At 39.8% G+C, this 22688-nt stretch overlaps 1 protein-coding gene across 7 annotated transcripts in view; it reads right to left on the reverse strand.

Annotated features, from left to right (window-relative positions):
• The window catches only part of PAM (peptidylglycine alpha-amidating monooxygenase), a gene marked incomplete at its 5' end in the record, with an annotated part of 212106 nt that overhangs the window by 13711 nt on the left and 175707 nt on the right, over positions 1–22688 (reverse strand). For all 7 annotated transcript variants that reach the window (XM_014589171.1, XM_027772271.1, XM_027772253.1 and 4 more), the window contains 6 exon segments: positions 957–1056; positions 11496–11611; positions 14028–14228; positions 14698–14908; positions 16465–16537; positions 18549–18665. In XM_014589171.1, the coding sequence (XP_014444657.1) occupies positions 957–1056; positions 11496–11611; positions 14028–14228; positions 14698–14908; positions 16465–16537; positions 18549–18665 (818 nt within the window).

Here is a 22688-nt window from a genome sequence, read left to right on the forward strand (position 1 = left end):
AGCAAGTCAGTGCCTGTGCTCTGACAACGCCCTCTCCTTCTGGAGAGATGCCCTGTTAACACTGGCTTTTAATATAACAGACATTGCTTCAAACATCAAGAATTTCCTGTGGAATATCTGGAGAAACAAGGGACTAGCTGCCAGGGGTGGAAAAAAAAAAAAAAAGAGTATTTCTCTCCACTTTTAAAAATTACTTAATCCCTGACATGGATATCAAACAGATTTTTTAACAATTACCTCATCTTGGTTTACTACTCCCATCAACAAAAAGAGGGAGAGGGCCAGCAGATGGTGTAGGGGTTATGTCACTGGACTCCAACATGGTTGACCACAGTTCAAGTTTCAGACCTGGTGGCTTGAAACTCACACTGGGTGCATGCACATGTGTGCCCAAGATCCCAGGAGAACGGAGGACAAGGGATTTTGGCATGGCCATCCCCTCTGTGGGAGTGATTTCTCGCTTTCCCTCTCAATTGTCTCTGTCTCTCTCTCTCCAGTGAGCACATGTGCCCTAAAGCAAAAAAAAAAAAAAAAACACTTCTAAAAAAACACATAGAGAAATGCAAATGTTTTTGTTTCAAATATTTTAAGCAAAAAAAAAAAAAAATTGAAGAAAAAAATGTGGATAATACTACTATAAAACCATACTCTCAGGGCTCCACACTGTAGCTTGCACGGCTAGGATGCTGTGCTCTGTATGCCTGGACGATGCGGGAAGCCTGGCCTAAATTTCTGGTCCAACCTAAGACATGGGTGTAGCAGCGTGCACCTGTAATCCCAGGGACTCGGGAGACTGAGGCTGGAGGATCACAAGTGCAGGGCCGGCCTGGGCAAAAGAGGACAACCCTGTTTGGACAGGTGAGGTGGGGCCTGCCTGTAATCGCTGCTGAGAGACTCAGGCAGGCGGAATGTGTCTTGGTAAGACCCTGTCTTAAGAACAGACAGACAACCCATACTTTCAGTCGAAGAGAACTTCCACACGGTGTAGGCATGAATATCTCCTACGAACACGCTTCCATCTTCAGATGCAACGAGATCATGAGGCATGTCAAAGTCCTGCCAAAACAAGAAGTGACACTTGAGGGTGGTGAGCTGTTACTTGAAAATGCAGAAAAACAAAGCAAAGCACACAACCAAATAATACATATGTCTCTTAACTCAAAGGAACGATAATTCTCATCAAGCTACTCTAAGCCAAGGGGAGTCATTCATTCATGCATCTGGTACTGCTGCCAGGCACAGTTCCATCCACTGGGAAATGCCTACTTGCAAGACTTTCCAAAGAGAAACTTTATAAGTTGATTTAAAAAAAATGTTAACATATTTTTATTTATAAATCAACAGAAGTTTCTTCTGAGTTTCAGATTCTGAAATATCTATTTCAAATTGGTGTTTCTGATCCCATGAATTCTGCATTGTCATCAATTGCAATTCTTACAGAATGGGTAAGTCTTTTAAGTCTTTTGCAATAACTTAACCTATTTTACTAAAGATAAGAGTGGCTGCAAAATATGTTTGAGTGTATCCTATGTAAACTCTACATACTTTTTTTTCCCCATGAACTTTTTAAAAATTAATTAATTTATTTTACATTCATTCCCTGAACATCATCACAGCATACAAAATGTGATTTTCCATCCAGAATATGCTGCATAGTGGCTGAATCATGCATGTTATTGTCGATAATTTTCCATTTCTTGTTTTATATATCTATCTATCTATAAAAATATATATAAGTAAATATCTATATCTAAATATACAGATATAGATATATATTTCTCCCTATTTCTCACCCTCTGCCATTTTCCACACTCCTCCCACACTGTCTCTGGTGTCTACAGTTGCTTTCCATTCCTTCCCCCACACACGTTTTATTGATTCACAGAATATCTTAATTAATCTAACTACTTTCAATAGCAAGTTCAACTGAGACCAGCAGTTAGCATAATGGGTATGTCGCTGGACTCCCATGTATTCGACCACGATTCGTCTCCTGGACCTGGTGACTTAAAACTCACGCCAGGCACGTGTGCGTGTGTGCCCAAGATCCCGAGAGGAGAATGGAGAAGATACTGCGGCATGACCATCCCCCCTGGGGGGTGATTTCTCGCTTTCTATCTCTCTGTCTCTCTCTCTCTGTCTGTCTGGTGAGCGCATGTGCCCTATAGCAAAAACCTCTCCAAAAAAAAAAGCAAGTTCAACTGATACATATCTGTGAACACATGTCTGACTTTAGGCATGAAACTGAGTAGAATGAATATACTATAAAGTAGCACTTAGCTGATGCTATATTGCTTACTGTGGTCATTAAATAGGTATTTTTTAATACATTTTTTAATTTCAAGAAAAGCAGTTTTAGCTTTAATAAATCAAAATTAAAAAAAATGCCAAGAGAACTTTGCCTAAAACTTAAAGCCAGGAAACAGATTAGGATTCTGCTCAAATAGTAGGTACATGAACCTATCAGTAGCTCAAGACAAGATAAAAATCCTCAAATCTGGAAAACAAAGCATAGAAGAAAATCAGTGATATTTTAATAAAAAATCATAATATTCTATTTAACCAGCTCAGTCTCATGTACTTAATCTATTTTCTGTTGTGGTCTGATTTTCCCGTTTAAATTCTGGACTATAACATGCAACTCCAAACTTGTCCCTACCATTTAAGTTGGCCATTTTCTTAGTTGTTTTTGAACTCTTATTTCTGTTTGTCTGTATTTAGTTTTCCTGGTACAGCACTCCCTTTAGAACTTCTTGGTCTGGTGTTGGTAAATTCTTTCAGGTTTTGTTTATCTGAGAATGTTCTTGTCTTTTCTTCCCATATGAAGGATAATCTTGCCAGGTACAATATTCTTGGTTGAAACTGCTTTTCCCTTAACACTCTGAATGAATATAAATGAATATATTTTCCCATTCTTTCCTTGCTCACATTGTTTCCCATGAGAGGTCCACTGTTAGTCTGATGGGATATCCTTTGTAGGTAACTTGACATTTCTCTCTTGCCAATCTTAGTATCTTGTCTTTGTGGTTTTGGTCAATCTCATTATAATGTGTCTTGGAGAAGATCTTCTTGGATTGATTCTATTTGGGGTCCTTTGTATTTCTAGGGACTGGATCTTTGAATGCCTCTCTAGGTTTGGGAAGTTTTCTTCCAGGATTTCATGGAATAGATTATCGATGGCCTTATGAGTCTCTTGGCCTTCTGGGATACTAATTATCCAGATGTTTGGATGTTTGATGGTATCTTGTATTTCTCATATATTCTTCTCATTTTTTTGGCCTATTTTCTCAGTCTTTGTGATAGATTTTTCTAGGCCAGTGATTCTAATTTCTACATCTGAGATTTGATCTTTTGTATGATCTAGTCTTCTTTTTTTTTTTTTTTTGGAGGGGTTTTTGCCACCCCAGGGGGGGATGGCCACGCCGCAATCCCTTCTCCTCCATTCTCCTCTTGGGATCTTGGGCATGCACGCACACGCACCCGGTGTGAGTTTTAAGCCACCAGGTCCAGGATGCGAATCGTGGATGACTACATGGGAGTCCAGCGACATAGCCATTATGCTAACTGCTGGTCCCTGATCTAGTCTTCTTTTAATACTTTCAAGGGAGGATTTGATTTCCTGTACTACAGCCTTCATCTCTAAAAGGTCCATTTGATTCTTTTTTATGGTGTGTATTTACTCTTTCAGATCATACAAAAACTTTCTCACCTCCTGGAAATCAACTGCTCTTTTCTCTTGTGTCTTCTGGAGTTCATTGTCTCTCTTCTCTTGCGTCTCTGTTAGCTTTGTCACTATGAATATTCTAAATTCTTTATTTGATATTTCCATTGTACTGTCTGTGGATGAAGAGGAGTTATTCTTTTCCCTTGGAGAAGAGGTATTTTCTTGTTTCCTCACATTTCTGACCCTGCAGTGATTTCTGGTCATCTGATGGGTTGTGTGTTTCTTCCTAATTCTTGAAGTTCAATCTGAGTATTTAGAGGCATGCAGGAGGAGGTGATCTGCAATCTCTCTTCTGTTCCATTTTTAACTCTTTGTGCATCAGAGAGGTTACCCTACCCCACTAGAAATGAATCTGGAGGGTGAAGGCTCAGCAGAAGATCTTCGTGTTTAGTCCCCGAAAGCAATATTTCACAGCTCAAGTTCAGTACCATCTCCACAAGTGGATTACTTTTTACAGTATCGTTTACTTAGTGTTACATTATGTACTTATTTTTATTTATGTTTTGCTTTCATGTTTCTTTCACCTTTTTTGTTGTTCTTTTGTTTTTGTTATAGAGGGTGTGTACTTGTACTGGAGAAACAAAGAGACACAGAGAAAGTAAGAAATCCCCCTCGTGGAAGTGGCTACATGGCAATCTCTTTTTCTCTTCTCCTCTCAGGATGTGGGGCTTGCACACACACACGCCTGGTGTGATTTCCAAGCTGCTAGGTTCAAGACTTGCACCATGCACTCAGCCACAGGGGATCCAGTTGCCTTAACCTCTGTTCCACCTGGCTGGCCTGTTTCTTTCACTTTTTAATATCTATTTAATTGGCCAGTTTTAATCTGTAGTCAAGAGGACCAGGTACTCATTTTTGTTATTATTCCCCTAATTTACCATGGGCTACTTTCAAAAACATTTGTACATTACTGATAAGGAGATTCACTTCAAAGATTAAGCATTTACATTATTCCTCACATGCACACTAGAAGATACACAGCATAGTGGAGTTTTATACTCTGAACTCCAGGGTTCCATTTTAATCAGCAAAGAAACAAACTGAGGGTTACTTCCGAGCATCCCTGGGCTTCTGTAGCTATGCTGAATACTCTGTGTTTTAATATGTCTTTCTCCATGACCTATTTCCATTTCAAATCACCTTCATTTCAGACTGAGGACAGGGAGCACCTGATGTGATTCTCTTGGGGTCACTGACCTAACTCCTGGAAGAGGAGCCTTGAACCGCCGAGCTGCTCGCATTTCTACCTGCCCACAGAAGCATCCAAAGATGCCTGGTGTCCTCCAGTGCGGGAAGGACATGGCTAACTCCCTTCACCTTCAAGCCAGCAGGTCTGCCTGAACACGCATTTCTCAAAAATATGACCAAGGATGGGGCCAGCAGGTGGCGTGGTGGTTAAGGGGCTGGAGTCCCACATGGCTGACTGCAGTTCAAGTCCCAGAACTAGTGGCTTGAAACTCACACCAGGCACACATGCGTGCATGCCACAAATCCTGAGAGAATGGAGAAGGGATTGTGGTGTGGCCATCTCCCCTGGGGGAGGGGTGATTTTTTAGTTTCTCTCTCTCTTTCTCTGGGTCTCTGGAAAGGTGCACACACCCTGTAGCAAAAATTTCTCTGAAAAAGAATATTAAAAAAGTTTTGTAAATCTGAGCAGGGAGTCTGAACAGAGCACTATCCAGACTGAGGCTGGTCAGTCAACACCCTCCCGCCCTGGCGTGCTGAGCACAACGGGCACTAATCGAGCAAACTGTTCTTAGCTCCTGCTAGGACGGCAGGACGCGTGTTCTGAAGATACTCCTGTGCTTTAGAAATCATCAACTGTTTGTCACACTGGAGGGAAAGATGAGGCAGTGGTGCCAACAAGACTCATTCCGTCATACCAGCCAATGAGGTATTACAAATGGCAGAGGAAGACAGCAAACCAGACATCAAAACGTTGCCTTGTTAAGATCTCATAGGCCTGTCACTAAACTTGGGCTCAGCTAATAGATGGCAACAGGCTTGCAAAGTATAGGCAATTCTTGTTTGATACCATAACACGTTCTTAGGAACTTCTTTGTAAAACATACAGTAATAAAGTAGTTCATACATAAATATTTTTTGAGAGGTTTTTGCTATAGGGCACATGTGCTTGCCAGAAAGACAGAGAGAGACAGAAAGACAGAAAGCGAGAAATCACCCCCTGGGGGGATGGCCATACGGCAATTTCTTCTCCTCCATTCTTCTCTTGGGATCTTGGGCATGCACACACACACGTGCCCGGTGTGAGTTTAAGCCACTGGGTCTGGGTTTGAGCCACGTTCGACTACATGGGAGTCCAGTGACATAGCCATTATGCCATCTGGTGGTCCCAGTAGTAGTTCATATTTTTGATAGGAAAAATATTATAATAGGTTGATGAAAAAGAGTGTGTGTGTGTGTGGGGGGAATGTGTGACATATTCATTGGCTAATGATTTTACTTTAAACACAGCAAAGTATGCTACAAGTTCATGGTTACAGTAACAGTAAACCTCAGGCCAACAGGTGGAGTAATGGTTATGGCATTGGACTCCCATAGGGCCGACTGGGGTTTGGGTGTTAGACATGATGGCTTGAAAAAAATCACGCTGGACACGTGTATATTTGCCCAAAATTGCAGGGGGAGAATGCAGGAGAAGGTATTATAGTGTGGCCATCCCCTCCCCCCGGGGGGGGGTGACTTCTCACTTTCTCTCTCTCTGTCCAGTGAGAGCACACACCCTATAAAGCAAAAACAAACACACGCAATAATAAACATCTTTCAGTGGTGCTCAAATTTACCCATAGAGTCAAGTGTTCTGTTGGAGTAGATCTGGAAATACTTTGGGGCTGCTGTAGGGATTCAGGGGAGGTTTAGTGGGTGGGACTTTGGGACCTCTATTCCTGTTTCTACCAGAGGTACTCTATTGTAATTTCTCTTTTTCTGTCTCTTTCTTTCTTTCTTTCTTTCTTTCTTTCTTTCTTTCTTTCTTTCTTTCTTTCTTTCTCTCTTTCCTTCTCTCCTTTTTTAAGTTTTGCTATAGGGTACGAGTACTTACTGGAGAGAGAGAGAAAGAAAGATAGAGAGGGAAAATGAGAAATCACTCTCAGGGGGATGTCCATGCTGCAGTCCCTTCTCTTCCATTCTCCTCTCAGAGTGCTGGGCATGCACACACACACCAGGCATGTTTTCAAACCGCTGGGTCTGGCACTCAAACTGCGCAGTTGGCTATGTGGAAATCCAGCTGCCATAACTTCTATGCCACCTGCTGGCTTCTCAACTGTAATCTTTTTAATGAACCATTTGAATCAGAAAATTATGTTGTTAAACTTAAGTATTAAGCTTCAAGATTTCAGAGTGCAAGATCTAACAGGGTTTACACTCTTCTCTTCAAGTAGAGAACAAAATAAAACTGACCATAGAAAAGAACGAGAGCATCCTCCTGGGATACCTGGTGACAGCGTCCAGGGCAATCAGCTCTCAAAGTCTTGTATCTTATTTCATAAGAAATTTGTGTTCTCTTATCAGGACTACATTTGATTTAACAAAATAATAATATTTAAATATTAGGTAAAATAGTTTGAAGAAGCTGTACCATATTGATGCTGTGATTTAATATAGCCCTTGGCTTACCAATATGAACCTCAGGAATTGAAAGGCTAAAGCCCACTTAGAGCCAGAAAAACTTGGGTTTGAGATCCCAGTGTACTACTTACTGTGTGGCTTTGAACAAGTCATTTAACTTATGTGAACTTTTCAGCTAAACTATTTTCTAATATTGCAGTTTTAATTGCTCTTGTGAAGGTAAGAGAAAAAACAAGAATCTTGGTTTACTGTGTTTGCTTTTGTTTTTACAGCGGGGCCGAAGATCATTCCTTTCCTTTTCTACATGAACTGTTCAGTAGAACAAAGATGACCAATGGGGACCAGCAGGTGGTGTAATGGTTAAGTTGCTGGACTCCCACATGGCGGGCCGCAGTTGGAGTTGCAGACCTGGAAGTTTGAAACTCACCTCGGGTGTGTGTGGCCATCCCCACTGGAGGGTGATTTCTCACTTTCTGTCCATCTGTCTCTGTCTCTCTGGCAAGTACATGCGCCCTATAGCAAAACTCTCTCAAAAATGAAAAGGTGACAAGTGGCCATTGTGAAGGGTGTGTGTGAAAGCAGATGAGAAGGAACCATGCATCCCTCCTGGGATGGGGGGAAGAGTTTGGGGAGTGACTGTGTATTTCACTCTCAGAGATTTTTGAAAGCATTTGCTAAAACCATCTGCATTTTCCTACTGTCTCAGTGTCCCTGCACAGACATAAAGCTGGAGGTCAGACATCCAGATGGAAACATTTCTAAAGGATGTTCTGATATTGAGGCCGGCAGGTGGCGTGGTGGTTGAGGGCACTGGACTCCCACCTGCTGATCACCGTTTGAGTCCTGGACCTAGTGGCTTGCTTTCTCACTCCCCCCGCCCCTCTTACTCTGTCCCTCTCTGTCCAAAATTAAAAATAAATAAATAAAGGGGACCAGCAGTTAGCGTAATGGCTATGTCACTGGACTCCCACGTAGTCAGCTGTGATTCGAGTCCCGGACTCAGTGGCTTAAACTCATGCCGGGTGCGTGTGTGTGCGTGCCCAAGATCCCGAGAGAAGAATGGAGGAGAAGGGATTGCGGCGTGACCATCCCCCCTGGGGGGTGATTTCTCGCTTTCTGTCTCTCTGTCTCTCTCTGTCTGTCTGGCGAGTGCACGTGCCCTAGAGCAAAAACCTTTCCCAAAAAATAAATAAATAAAAATAAATAAATAAATAAATAAGTTAAATAAAATTCTTTTTTAAAAAATGTGCCAGTATGAAGGGAGTGCTGAAATACATGAGGAGGTAAGGAGTGCAACTACACAGAGAGGCACAGACACGGCCTGGAAAACCTGACCTTTAACTCAAAAGGCAAGTCTCTTCTTACAGAGGAGTCAACATACCATATCATTTCCTTCCGCTGAACTTAAGTGTTTGTGAAGACAATCTAGTTAAATGAAAATTCTGTGAGATTCGTAAACTAATTTCAGCTCACCGAGTCAACACAGCATACATTTCTATGTTTCAGTGTAATATCAAGTTTTGTTTACTGGAAAGAAAAGCAAATTTCATTGGGAGTGAGACTCTCTTTTCGAGTTCACGGTATTGACCCACATATTGTTCTCATCCATCTCTCTGACTGTTCAACAAATGCTGATGCTTTCTGAAATTTTAATTCAGGACTCTTCACATTTTTATGAGAGTAAGGCTTATTTAGAGCCTAGCCTCTTGCATAGCACTTACTTTTGATTTCTAGGTGCATATTTGAATTAAAAGTTAATATCCTGGTTGACACAGAATATTATCATAAGAAGAACAAGCAAGGCGAACATTCTACTAGTACAAAGTGAAAGACCTGGAAGAAAGCTAAGCATTGTACTTTATTTTATAAAGAATTATTTTATTTTCTCTTATTTATTATTATTACTTATTATTTATTAATTATCTCTCTCTCATGAGAGAGAGAAAGAGCGAGAAAGCTGCCCGGTCTGGGACTTGAACCATGGTTGGCCATGTGGGAGTGCAGGCCTCAACCACCACTCCACCTGCTAAAGAAAGCATCTTACTTTCTTTATCAACAAATAAGAAGTTAGCTCAGGGGCCAACAGGTGGTACAGTGCTGGACTCTGACATCCCAACATGGCTGGCCACAGTTCAAGTCCTGGACCCTGCAGCTTCAAAATCACACCGGGAGAGTATGTATGCATGCCCAAAATCTAAGAGGAGAATGGTGGAGAAGGGGTTGTGGTGTGGCCATCCCTCCAGGGAGTGATTTTTCACTTTCTTTCTCTCTTTCTTTATCTCTCTCTCTAGTGAGTGCATGTGTCCTATGGCAAAAACTTCATTGAAAAAAAAAAAGAAGTTAACTCAAAGGGGCACAATATAGATTGAATAAACAATAAGTACCTAAAATACTGTGGAAGTAAAATATATATTACCAATGTAATCGATTCTCTTCTGAAGGATTACATGATTTGATATTTGATTGCTTATCATTTTCAGATTAAACAATTCTGTGAACAATCTTTACTTTTTTTTTAAAGAGAGGTTTTTGCTATAGGGCATGTGTGCTTGCTGGAGAGACAGTGAGAGGCAGACAGAAAGTGAGAAATCACCCCCCCAAGGGAGGATGGCCACACCACAATCCCTTCTCCTCCATTCTCCTCTTGGGATCTTGGACACGCACGCACATGCGCCAGGCATGAGTTTTAAGCCACCAGGTCCAGGACTTGGACCGCAGTCAACTATGTGGGAGTCCAGCGACGAAACCATTATGCCATCTGTTGGTCCCAATTCTGTGAGCGATCTTTGTTGTATATGACTAGAACCCCAAAGAAAAAAATCTGTGTTGGAATCAGTTCAATTTTCCATTTGGTTTGGTTCAGATCCTGTAACTTTTGCTAAAAGCTCCACTGAGGGAGAGACCATGTCTCACTCCATTTTTCATGATATCCTCAGTATCTAACATAATGTCTGACACAGAGGGCGCTCAATACATTTCTCTGGAATGAAAAGCATAAACGTTAATTTCTAACACATCAAGCTGTTTTTATTTCTTTATTCATTTTTTATTCTAGCAAAGTTGGCATGGTAAAGAATAATATAAGGATTATAAATATTGAGATGTAACACAGTCTAGTGGCTTATGATAGTTGTTTTGGTCTAAGTAAAGCCAATAAATCCTCATGTGTCTTTACATGTCTTAACAAATAGCTCTTAAGCAGTTAGAATTTTTTTTTTATTTTATTTTATTCTCATTTTTGAAATTTGCTATAGGGTGTGTGCACTCACCATAGACAGAGAGAGAGAGAAAGGAAAAGGGTGAGTGAGAAAGCACTCTCCTTTGGGGATGGCCATGCCACAATCCCTTCTCTATTCTCTTGGGATTCTGGGCACACACGCACACGCGCCCAGCATGATATTCAAGCCACTGGACCTAGTACTTGAACTGCACAGTTGGCCATCTGGGATCCAGCTGCCCCAGTCACCATGCCACTGGCTGTCCCACAGGCCGCTGCTTTGTAAAACTGATGAACAACAAGCCCACGCACGCTGTGTACGAGAACATTCCGATCATTGTGGCAGTCACACTGCAGACAGAGCACAGAGGAAAGCAGAGGGCTGCGAGCACACTGAACCACAGTCACTGTGTGTGTAAAAAGCTCTGTTAGCATAAACAGTGGCAAACATCTGTGCAGCCCAGACTAGCCTTCTGTCTGCTACCTTAACCAAATATTTAGAAGTTGGATAAGTTCCAGGATGTGCTATGTTCAGGTCGTGTTGCTCAGTACAGTCATAGCAACAAAAATAGCAAATGACATTTCTGTTGGGTCTAAGAGAACTACAAATATACATTTGATATGCAGTGCTTTCTTCTCTACTTGGAGAAAACCAGGAAAAGACTAATATTTGGTGGCACTCTGGCGACAGTGAATTGAAACCCGCCCTCATGTGCAAGGTCCACTAAGAGCCTTGAAATGTGCACAGTGTTCATTTGCACCCAAAGAAACTGACTAGGAATAAACAAGGATGCTTACTTTAAGTGAACTGTCATAATAGGATACTCCTATCCATCCAGCTTAAGTAAGTTATCACACCTCCTGAAAGTTTTTAAAAATTATAATATGAAAGTACAAATTGAATGCCAATATTCACATTTTAGTTTTACTTGCATAAAAATGGAACTCAGCAATGGATGTGAATACCTTGCGCATCGGTGTGAAGACGTCCATGATAGCTCCGTTGGAAAAGTTCATCACGAATCCCATAAGTGGTTGCTGGTCCCCAAAGTAAGGCTTCCCATTCACCGCGAAGAGCAAGCCTGTGACAACATACCCAGTCGTTGTTCTTTAAAACATAGATAAGACTTTGAAGGCAGAAAAAGTGACTGATCTTTGCTAGCAGATGGTATATCACAGAATATTTGGTAGGCAGGGCTCAACTGAGAAGGTTTATGTGTGACTTGTGTGCTGGGCATTTGCTTTTCAACAATTTAGATGATATGTAAATATTTTGAAATTTTGAAAGTTGTTTATTAAACTGTCAAGAACTATGGAGTAGGAGCAAAAATTTTTAGATATGCAAAGTAAATGTGGAAAAGTGTAAAAATAACTAAATAAATGAAAAAAAAAGCATAATTAAAAAAAACATGTATAAGGACTGGACTTCAAATATACGCATGTTTGTTACACAAATAATAAATTTAGGGTTGACCTGGTCCCTACAAATGGATGCAAAAACTGAAAATAAAATACTCAGCTAATGCCTCCTCTCAACTAACCAGATCAGGGCAAACAGGTTAGAAGACTAACCTCCTTGCAAAAGGAAAATCAGGAAAAACCAGTTGAAATCAGGAACATATAGATATTGTTGATATGACGATCTAATACTCCAGAATTTTGAGCCTAAATAACCCAATTTCTTCTTATATCTATTTGGAGTGCCTGTGATACCTAGATCTATAAATCTATAGACATCAATCTAGATATGAAAGTTATTATCGCTCTTGAAAATCTGCTTTTGTCTCACATATTCTCATTTCTACAGACATTTAGATATAGCTATCCCAGGCATCTCACTAGGAAAAGTCAGGTCATTTTGGAGTATTGGATATTTTTTTTTCTTTTTTTTTTTTTTTTTTTTAGAGGTTTTTGCTATAGGGTGCATGCGCTCGCCAGACAGACAGAGAGAGACAGAGAGACAAAGTGAGAAATCACACCCCAGGGGGGATGACCACACCACAATCCCTTCTCCTCCATTCTCCTCTTGGGATCTTGGGCAAGCATGCACATACACACAGCGTGAGTTTAAGTCACCGGGTCCGGGACGCGAACAGCAGTCGACTACGTGGGAGTCCAGCGACATAGCCATTACGCTAACTGCTGGCCCTGGAGTATTGGATCTTTTTAAAAATATATAGTTATCTTCCATAGCTGGCCCACAGGCCAAGGAAAGTCAGAGAGAGTGAGTGAAGAAAGTCAAAGAAACTAAGTGAAATTACAGTATAAATAGAAGAATCTAATTTTTTAAAAGTGGAATTTGAAAATGTTGGACTCATATTTCACATTATCGAAGACATATTTTTATTTCTCTAATTAAAAAATTAGACCATCTTTTTACTATTCATTCCATCAATACTCTTTACAGTAAAATTATTTTTCTTGTATAGGGACTGTTTATCCAAAATCATAGAAACAATGATGCTTTGATTAAATAAATACATCAGATGATTGAATATTACAGTTCCCAAGAATTAAGACACTATAAAATATTTCTAACATTAAATCATGCTGGAGGTATTTTATCAACATTCTGTAAGGATTAGAGAGTTTTAAGCATATCATAATATAAAAGCATTATAAAATAAACATCAAATGTGTAATATTATAGAGAGAATTCTTTTTGCTTAGATTCTGTTTGGAATCAGATTTCTTCTTATCTTTGCTGCTGTTATTTTTCTTCTAAAATTGATATAGCTTTGTTCACTATGAACCCGATCACATCTTTTATGAAGTGAATGGTCTTGACAGATTTTCCTTTCGATAGGTGTTAAAAACCAGCTCAAGGATTTCTCTAAATGTAGATATATTTAATAAATGTTGTAAACATTACATATACATTTTAGAAATTAAATATATTTTTGGTTGTGTATTATTAATTATTTAAAGAAATCTTATACTCAATTATTTGTAATGTGACTTATGTGCATCTTATATGTTTGAATTATTTTTAAGATTTTCTTAAAGTCAAGAAAATCTATTTTGAAAATGAAAAAAACAGTTCAAGATTTTCTTGATTATTTTTCCAGGTGTAGACACAGGCCTTACTTATATTACATATTTATCTTTAAAAAATTGGCAACTACTTAAAAAATATGAAACAAATATTTTCAATACTGATGTTATCAGACATATCTGTAAAGACATAATATTACCCATTAACTAATTAGAGCAGATAATCACAATGAAGGAAAAAGGAAAACCATATTGACGTTCACATTTTTAACCCATTACCAACAGTTATTAAATTCTTTGAGATCTTCATTATCTCTGTACAAGAAACAGTGGCACTTGAAGATGATGTCTAGTGTACTAACAGTTTTGAGATACTTCAAGACCTGACATTTAGAGCATCTTCAACCCCTTAATAAGAATGAAAAGTTATAGAAAGAACACATTAAGACAAACAAGTTTTAAGGATACGGTACAACAAAACACAAAACATTTAAGATGAAATACCTGATGCATATGAAATTGCAAACACATTTCTTCCAAATGATTCGTGCTTAATCTCTCTCAGAAATTCTTTAGTGTCAGTTTTAAAGCACTGGATCCGACCGTTCTCTCTGTCCGCCACACATAACTGGCCCAGGTGAGGCACGAGGGCTAAGCTGTGTGGGACACGGAACTGACCCGGTTTAGGGTTGCTCCCTGAAGACTCTACAGAACAAAGAACAGCTTCAATATGTAAAGTCATCTGAAGTCCGATGCTACAATTTAAAAATTTTCTGATTTCACGATGGTAAATCACTACAAAACTGTAATCAAGGGGGAGATGAGGGAAAGAATAAGCTTTATCCATAAATGCATTAAGATACTATAAAATATTTATAACACTAAAACATACAGATTTTTTTTTCTATTGGGCAAAGTTTTTTGGTCAAAGCATCCTTTATCTCTTATAAGATGTGTGTGTGTGTGAGTGTCTGTGTGTGTGTGTGTGTGTGTGTGTGTGTGTGTATTTGTATGTGGTGTGTATGTGACTAAGCCAAAGGACGCATATGGAGGCCCTATTTTCCTCATTTTGGGTGACAATTACACCATAAAGGATGCAAAGGGTGGCCAACCTCTTGTTCCTAGTGACAGTGGCTAAGAATTACAATTAAAGCTCAACAGTGTTATCAGGTACCTTCGCCCCACTGTGTGACAAACTTCCCAGCGGGTGAAAACTGCACAATCCGACTGTTGCAGTACCCGTCTGACACGTAGATGGCGCCAGTGCCCGGGTCCACAGCCACGTCGGTGGGCTGGCAGAAGTGATTCTGGTCACTGCCTGGTTGCATGCTCCTTCCCAGAGTTAAGAGAGGGCCTTCTTTGCCTTGTGGATCCAGTTTGAACACCTTTGTGAAAAGGAGTGAGCGTTTACTTTCGTGTTTATGACTGACATGCCCACATGACTAAAGCTGCTTTCACAAGCAATTAGAGTCTACACTCCCAGAGATTCACGTACACGAAACTTTCTAGAACTAGAAATTATCTGCTCTGGTTCCTTCATTTGATCAATGAGACCTACAGAGATTACACAAGGCCACCCAGTTACCCAGAGGGGCATGTCTACCCTGTCCCACTCTCACCCATGCTTCCTTTTAGTCCTTTCTTACTAATGCTACAAAGATAATGGATGAATAATAAATGTTTACTGAGATGATGTCTGAAGACTGTTGAGAGAACTCAATGACTCTTGTCATCACATCCTCTGAATTCTATCCTCCCACCCCATGTTTCTAGGGTTTTCTTGCCACCTTTTCATAAAATGGGCATGAAACTTGACAAGCTTATCTTCTGGGGGAAAGCCCTTATGATTATTCTGTGATTAAATATAACTTTATTTTATTTTATTTTATCTTTGAGAGGTTTTTGCTATAGGGCATGTGTGCTCACCAAAAAGAAAGAGAGAGACAGAGAGACAGAAAGCGAGAAATCACTCCCCACCCCCCCCCCCGGGGGGGGGGCGGCATTCTGCCTGCAATCCCTTCTCCTCCATTCTCCTCTTGGGATCTTGGGCATGCAAGCACACGTGCCAGGTGTGAGTTTAAGCCATCGGGTCCAGGACTCGAACTGCGGCCAACAACATGGGAGTCCAGCAACATAGCCATTACGCTAACTGCCGGTCCTTAAATGCAACTTTTATATAGGATAAAAGTTTGATGTTTTAAAAATACATAAAATTGAGATCCTTGCCTCAATTAAAAAAATTAAACTAGCTTAGGAAAGAGAAGATAAAATACAACAGATAAAATAGAAATAAGGCTAGGGACAGAAGAGATAAAAGGGGATGTAGAATGCCACAGAGGAGGTTGGTGGCCCCTGCAGTAGCTACAGCGAAGCTCCACATCTGGCCCTAAGCTTCTGCCAGTCAAGGGAGAAGAGTGACTCAATTATTTCTGCACTAGCATTTCTTGCACTGAGTGCTAAAAGGAAATTTCCCAATGTGGATTCTTATAGATTGCACGGGCGCCTCCCCTCCAATTTATAGGTTGAAATCCTAACTACCAACATGAGGACTTAGGAAGGTAATTAGCTCAGGAGGGTGGGGCCCTCATGAATGAGCTCAGCGCCCTTTCAGAGCAGATACAAGAGCTTGCTCTCACTCTTTCACCGTGTGAGGGTACAGGAAGGCGACCACATGCAGCCTGGAAGAGTCCCCTCATCTGAACCCAATGATGCTGGCCCCAGATCTTAGACTTTCGGATTTCCAAACTGTGAGAAACAAATTTCTATTGTTTATAAACCACCCAGTCTATGAGGCCATTAGAGTAAGTAAAACTGACTGAGACATGGCTGTGCTACTGTCTTGTTACAAACTTACTGAGTCACAGAGAAAGACCCAGACACCTCCAGAGCGCCCACGATTAACTGTTAGCCTCTATTTGAACACTGTCAAATGGGAGATTACCTGGTGGAGAGCCACATCTGTGACCCAGTAATTCCCATCTTTATCTACACTTAAGCCATGTGGCAAGTAAAACCTGGAAAACAAGAATAATGATCTCAATTATGTATGTACTTCCAAAGCATGCATGAAAGAAATTTATTCTAATTAATTCATAAAAACAATATAAACTTATAAATTGAGACATGTATACTTACATTATCATAGAAAAGACCAAAATGAATTGTTAAATAAATACTTGTTATAATAGAGACCTCCTTGTGACACAACAAGCAGTATTTAATTGTATTAAAATCTATAAATGATACCTACCTATAAATCGCAATATTTATTATAAAATGTGTATTAATCAACACAGATAATACCAATTTAAAAGTATCTAAGTTCCTAAGTATTATCAGCTTAGAAATACATATAAGACATATCGCCTGCAAAAATATACATAGATTTATAAGACTCAAAAATTAACATTTATGACAAGGTAAGGTTATTAATATAAAATATGTGGCTCAGAAAGCTTTAAGAATGCCTACTACAGAGAGTAAAGTCCAAAGAAAGCGAATTTCAGCACACCTGGGCTCTGAGCATGCAGGCTGAGTGAAGGGTGAGCTGGACAGCGTCAGAGAGGGCTGACCTTTCTAACCAATCAATCCGCCTAACTTGGTCATACAGGCCCAAGGGCTCAAGAAACTCGGGCAGAGTTTATAAAACGCACATAGAAAATATATTAAGGTGATTTTGACAGAATGACATCTGACAGTCCAATAGCTCTGTCAGCTTCTAGTCTTTGTAAGGTATTGGCCCCTAGATTTTATTTTATTTTTTCATGAGCCAACACCTTAACACTCTGATCTTGGTTCATGAACTGAATTAGGTCCTTATTTTGGTGACTGGGTGTGAGAGGTTACGATTTGTTCTCAACGGAGACACTCTACTCGTGGCCAAGTTGATTTAGCTGCCGTCGCTCCACCTTCCCTTTTAATTCCTTTTTGGAATAAGAGCATTTCCGAATAATGGATACGGCACCAAGACAAAGGTTCAAATGCACAGTGGTGGGGCTGGCATTAGAATCCGGCCCCTGACTCATCCTCTGAGATGCCTGGAAAGAAATCTAAGCACCACGATCACCATTGCCATAGCCGCTGTGTTCAAAGCAGTGGCTCTCTGCCTTTCCAAGAAGCTGGCCTTTGCTGTGCCAGAGCAGCTGGGGCAGAAATAGTTCCTGAAGTTGCCAGAGTACAACGGTTGAGGCGACTCTGCAAGCAGGTGCCCCTTCCTTTCAATGACCAAGAGTACCAGCCAACTACTTTTGACTGCCAAATGCCATCTAGGAATAAGACCAGATAGTCAGGGGCTTACAAAGCCAAATCACACATGCGTGCTAAGGAGGGCAAGAAAGAACATTTGTTTAATCTTCACTTCGAGATGGGAAGAGAGAAACCCTTCCATAATGGTGGTGACTTAAGGTTTTTGGTTATATAACGAGTCTACTGAAACTTTTTTTTTATCATCAAATCTACAACTGAGCTGACCAGCCCACCTCATTAATGGTTCATGTCAGCGACTCAAGCTTGATTACATGTTGGAATCACCTGGGGAGCTTTATGGTCGTTCTCTCCTCCTAAACCCAATCTGAATCTGATCTGTAGCACTGTAAATCCACAAATTATAACTATATACATTAAGGGTTACGATATGATGTTACAGTGATGGATATAATGTGGGATGATTAAATCGAGCCAGTTAGCTTATCTATCACCTCAGACACCATTTTCTGTGGTGAAAACATCTAAAATTTACTCTCTTAAGAATTTTGAAATGGGCCAAAACCTGAATAGAAATCTTCCTCAAAAAGATATATAAATGACTAACAGTTATAAATTTAATTTTTTGGAAGCTTCCCAGGTGATTTGAATATTAAATCGAGGTTTAGAAGCAACCATACAGAAAATGAAAGATGGGACAGCTCAGCGAACCTCTCGCTTCCTTCCACACAGCCGTGCGATGCACGCTTTGCAGACCCCCGAAACGCTTTATACCCAGTTTAACCGTACAAGCGTTAATAGCAAGAGAAACCGTTAACTCACAGGTTTTTCCCACTGGACTGAAGCACGGCAGCAGTTTTTGGATCTACGACAAGAATGGTGTCTTCTTCAATCGGTCCAAGTCCTCTTTGCTGGTAAACAAACTTACTGTCAAAAGAGCTAAACGAAATGCATTAGAATGGAAAATAAATCGAGCAGGAACTCCAGTGGAAAATGATCTGTAGATGATAATATGTACAGTCATATGCTCGAATGGACTAATATTCCGTGTCTTCATGCTGGGGCTGGGGAGAAAGAAACTCCAATGGACGCGAGAAATGCAGATCATTTGCTTGACATTTTAAATACAGAATCAAGAGGGGAGCTCAGCTGTATTGATGGGCTCGCTCCTCCACGTTTCAGCTCCTCGGGTTCCAGACGCGCCCTCAGCCTGTAGAACAGGGCAACTCAGGGGGGGCTGTGGAACCGCAACCTGGGGACTGCTGAGGGATGCAGTCTCAGACCCACACAGACCAGAACCTGCACCTTCCAGGCTCGCGGTGGTTTGTGCACATGTGAAGGTGTAGGAAACACTGACTTGAAACTCTTAAAGAAACTGTTTTGAAAAGATCTTCAAATTATGATCATTCAATAGATGGTTTCTTTCAAATTACAGAACGAAACATATCTCAGTCTAAGTTTCTCTGAATGATAATGAGATCAGGGAGGATGGCTTGTACTTGCCAGAGGTACAACGCAGGAACGCGTAAGGATAGAGAAGGAAATGTTTAAAATATTTCAGAAATACATAACAATTTATCTTGAAACAAAAATATGCGGACCAAACTTTTTCCATATATCATCTTTTCTCTAAGCACAAAGTGGGTAACTACCAAGTAATTAACTTAAAACTTAAACAGATATGACGGTTTCTGCCTTTTAATGCAGAATTTAGCAACTTCTAGGTCGTTATAAAATACTATGAACATACTGTGTACCTTCATATGTCCATTTACTTACATTTCAGTCTAAATCATTAGTAATGTTTGTTCTTAAATTGCCAACTATCATAGACATTGTACATATTTCCATTCTTGCTTGGAAAATTATACTTAATGGGGATAAAAGACAAAGATAAACTTCTTTTTTTAAAAAATAATGATTTATTTAATTCTATTTATTAATGTAATTTTTAAATTTGACCAGAAGAAGACAGAGAAAGAGAGAAAGGGAAAGGAAGAAAGCAAGCCACCAGGTCCAGGACTCAAACTGCAGTCAACTATGTGGAAATCCAGTGCTTTTAATCACCAAGCCACCTGCTGCCCCAAAGATAAACTCTTCTGATCTAACCTTATGTAACAGGAAGGTAAATGTGTGAAGCATTAAAAGACTTTTATTTTCAAAACCAAGAACTGGATTAGCATATAGATGAGCTGGGTGTGTAAAAATATATCTGTGTGTGTGTGAAGTCAATCAAAGATCAATGACTATTTCTGTAAAATAGAATTTTCTTTATAGCATCAGGCAAGGCTGTGAAAAGAAATTAATATTTTGTAGTTCAACTATATAAGCAAAAGAAGAATTTGAATAACATTATGTATTTACTGAAATGAAACATATTTGCAATTTGGGAAGTGACAGACTGCTCAAATCTGTCCTGCATCCATTGATTAGTTGGTTGATATTTTTATGTAAGTATTGTAGAGAACAAAAATGTTTACATTACCTCTCATGCCACAATACATATCACAGAATTAGCTGACATCTTTACTCATACAGTCTTTTGGGTATATTTTTCTTGAAAGATAACAATAAGTCCCTGAAGTAGTTCTTATTAATGATGCATTCAATTGAACACAAAATATTGATTCAGCTTTGTCAACCTACAACTTAAGTAATACTGTTTACATATGCTATTATATGCAGTTAAAACCACATAGCAGTATCTAGAAAAAATACATAAACTTATGAAAGTAGCATCACTAGCAACACAGATATGGTACGACACCCATGGTAAGGTCATTATTAACTTGAAATGTCATTAGACAGAAACCTATGTAAGAGTACTCGGGGTGTTAGTAAATCAGTGCAGATGCGTAAAGTCATGCTTTCTTGCTATTAGGAAACACCAGTCTAGCCCATATCTGAACCCATTTTCAATATGAATTTCTCTACTGGATACAGCATCAACTTGCCTTTAGAAAACAAGGGTGACTAGATTCTCCAACAATAGTCTTACTTGTTTTCCTCAATGATTCAGAAACATTTTAGTGCTTTCAAAAGGGATAGTAGAATCCAAATAACGTGAACTTTATGCTTTTCTCCTATCAGGAGTTAAAACTTTTCTTTTCATTCTTCTTTTTTTTTTTAGATTTTTTGCCATAGGGACCATGTACTCTCTTTCTGGCCAGAGACAGAGGAAAGTGCGAAATTACCCCCTAGTGGAATGGCCATGCCGTAATCCCTTCTCCTCCAGTCTCCTCTTGGGATCTTGGGCACGCACGCACATGCACCGGTGTGATTTTCAAGCTGTCAGGTCTGGGGCTTGAACCTTGGTTGCCCATGTAGGAGTCCATTGCCTTAACCACCTGGTTACCTGTTAACCCACTCTTTTTTTTTAATGGAAATATTGAAATCATTGTAAATTAATACACAATTTTTAGAAACAATATGGAGCGATTCTGTGTATACTTTACCTAATTTCTCTTTATAAAATGGTAGTCTTTTTGTAAAGCGATTGGTTCATCAGAAAAGTCAAGGTGCATTTTTGCATAGAAGAAAATGCATCACGACTTTCCCAACCATCCAATAGATAGAATATCACCAGAACACTGATGCTGATAAAGGCCACTGATCATATTTTGATTTTCCTTTTGCTTCTTAATTTCTTAAAATTTTTATTCATTCTTTCAGTTTATTGACTTAGGCATGAAATGTATTAGTATATTACGCTTCCACCCAACTTTACCTAGGACTTAGTAATTTGGAAAGTTACCAAGTCCTCATAATTTTCAGCAAGCATTATCCACTCCATGTGCAGCCTTCCGGCTCATCATCCTAACAGTGGCAGTCTAGCCGCCGACCGAGTGGCCTCCTAAAACCAGAGCACACAGACCTCAACACACGACTCCCACTCTCCGCTCTGCAGAGCGACAGACCGTTCAGGGGGACGTCCGCTTTGTTTACTTGCTCATGCTTGCCCCAAGAATGAGTGGCGGTAATTCCACGAGATAATTGCCTCTTGCTCTGTCTCATCATTCCCTTAAATATATACTAGCATCCTAATTCTTTAGTCATCTCATTTCAGGAGAAAATATTTCTATGATTTATTGATGGGGAAAAAAATAGAGATTGCTTCACCACCAAGAGCAAACACTGAACTCTTGTGACTGAAAGCTGCAGCTTATTTCTCCAAACACTCCAACATTTCAAAATGTAACCTGTATCTTTAGTTACTCACAGGCAGCCTTGTAAGCTCAGAGTAACAGACCTGAACTATTGGGTTTGGCGTCCGAGAAAACAAGCTGGTTAAGGAAGAAAAATAAATACCCAGATGCACGGTCCTTGTGCCAGCCAGGTCAAATGACAACGTAGCTGCTGAGTGCGTAAGGGGAAGCCTTCCTCTCTCAGTGGGACAGTGCTGCACTGCCCACAACTAGGAAGCCATGCATCGCGTGTGTGGGCAGCGAGGTCTGGGAAACTGACACTTGACTGTCACCAACACAATTTGCGTGTGGACAGCTGCCCTCACAACCTAGAAATCTCACGTTTCTAGCAGTGGAAATTAATAGTAAAATGAGCTAACTTGTGGATCATTCCCTTTTATTTCAATATCCACGTTTTGGTATTGTGGTAAGAAACTGGGAAATAGCAAATGAAGGGACCAAAAGGAACATGAGTAATGACAACAGAAGGACAGCATATAAATCAGATTTCTATGGTCAAAGCTTGGATCTATAGAAAACATAAACTCAATTTATCAAGCTATCTTTGTCAGTATCTTATTACATGTCACAACTAATAATTTTGGATATTTTTAAGGTTTCTTTGGCGACCAAAGTTACACTGACGTTATCCGTGTGTATAAAGGGCATTGATGTGTTTCCTAAGACTGATCACTTTTCCATAGCTTTATGATTATTATTAATGTACTTTCCCTGTCCACTAAGTATCCTGGTGATTACGTTAGTTTTTATATTTTTT

Source organism: Tupaia chinensis, unplaced genomic scaffold (genome assembly GCF_000334495.1).
Source record: "Tupaia chinensis unplaced genomic scaffold, TupChi_1.0 Scaffold000002_1, whole genome shotgun sequence".
NCBI lineage: Eukaryota > Metazoa > Chordata > Mammalia > Scandentia > Tupaiidae > Tupaia > Tupaia belangeri.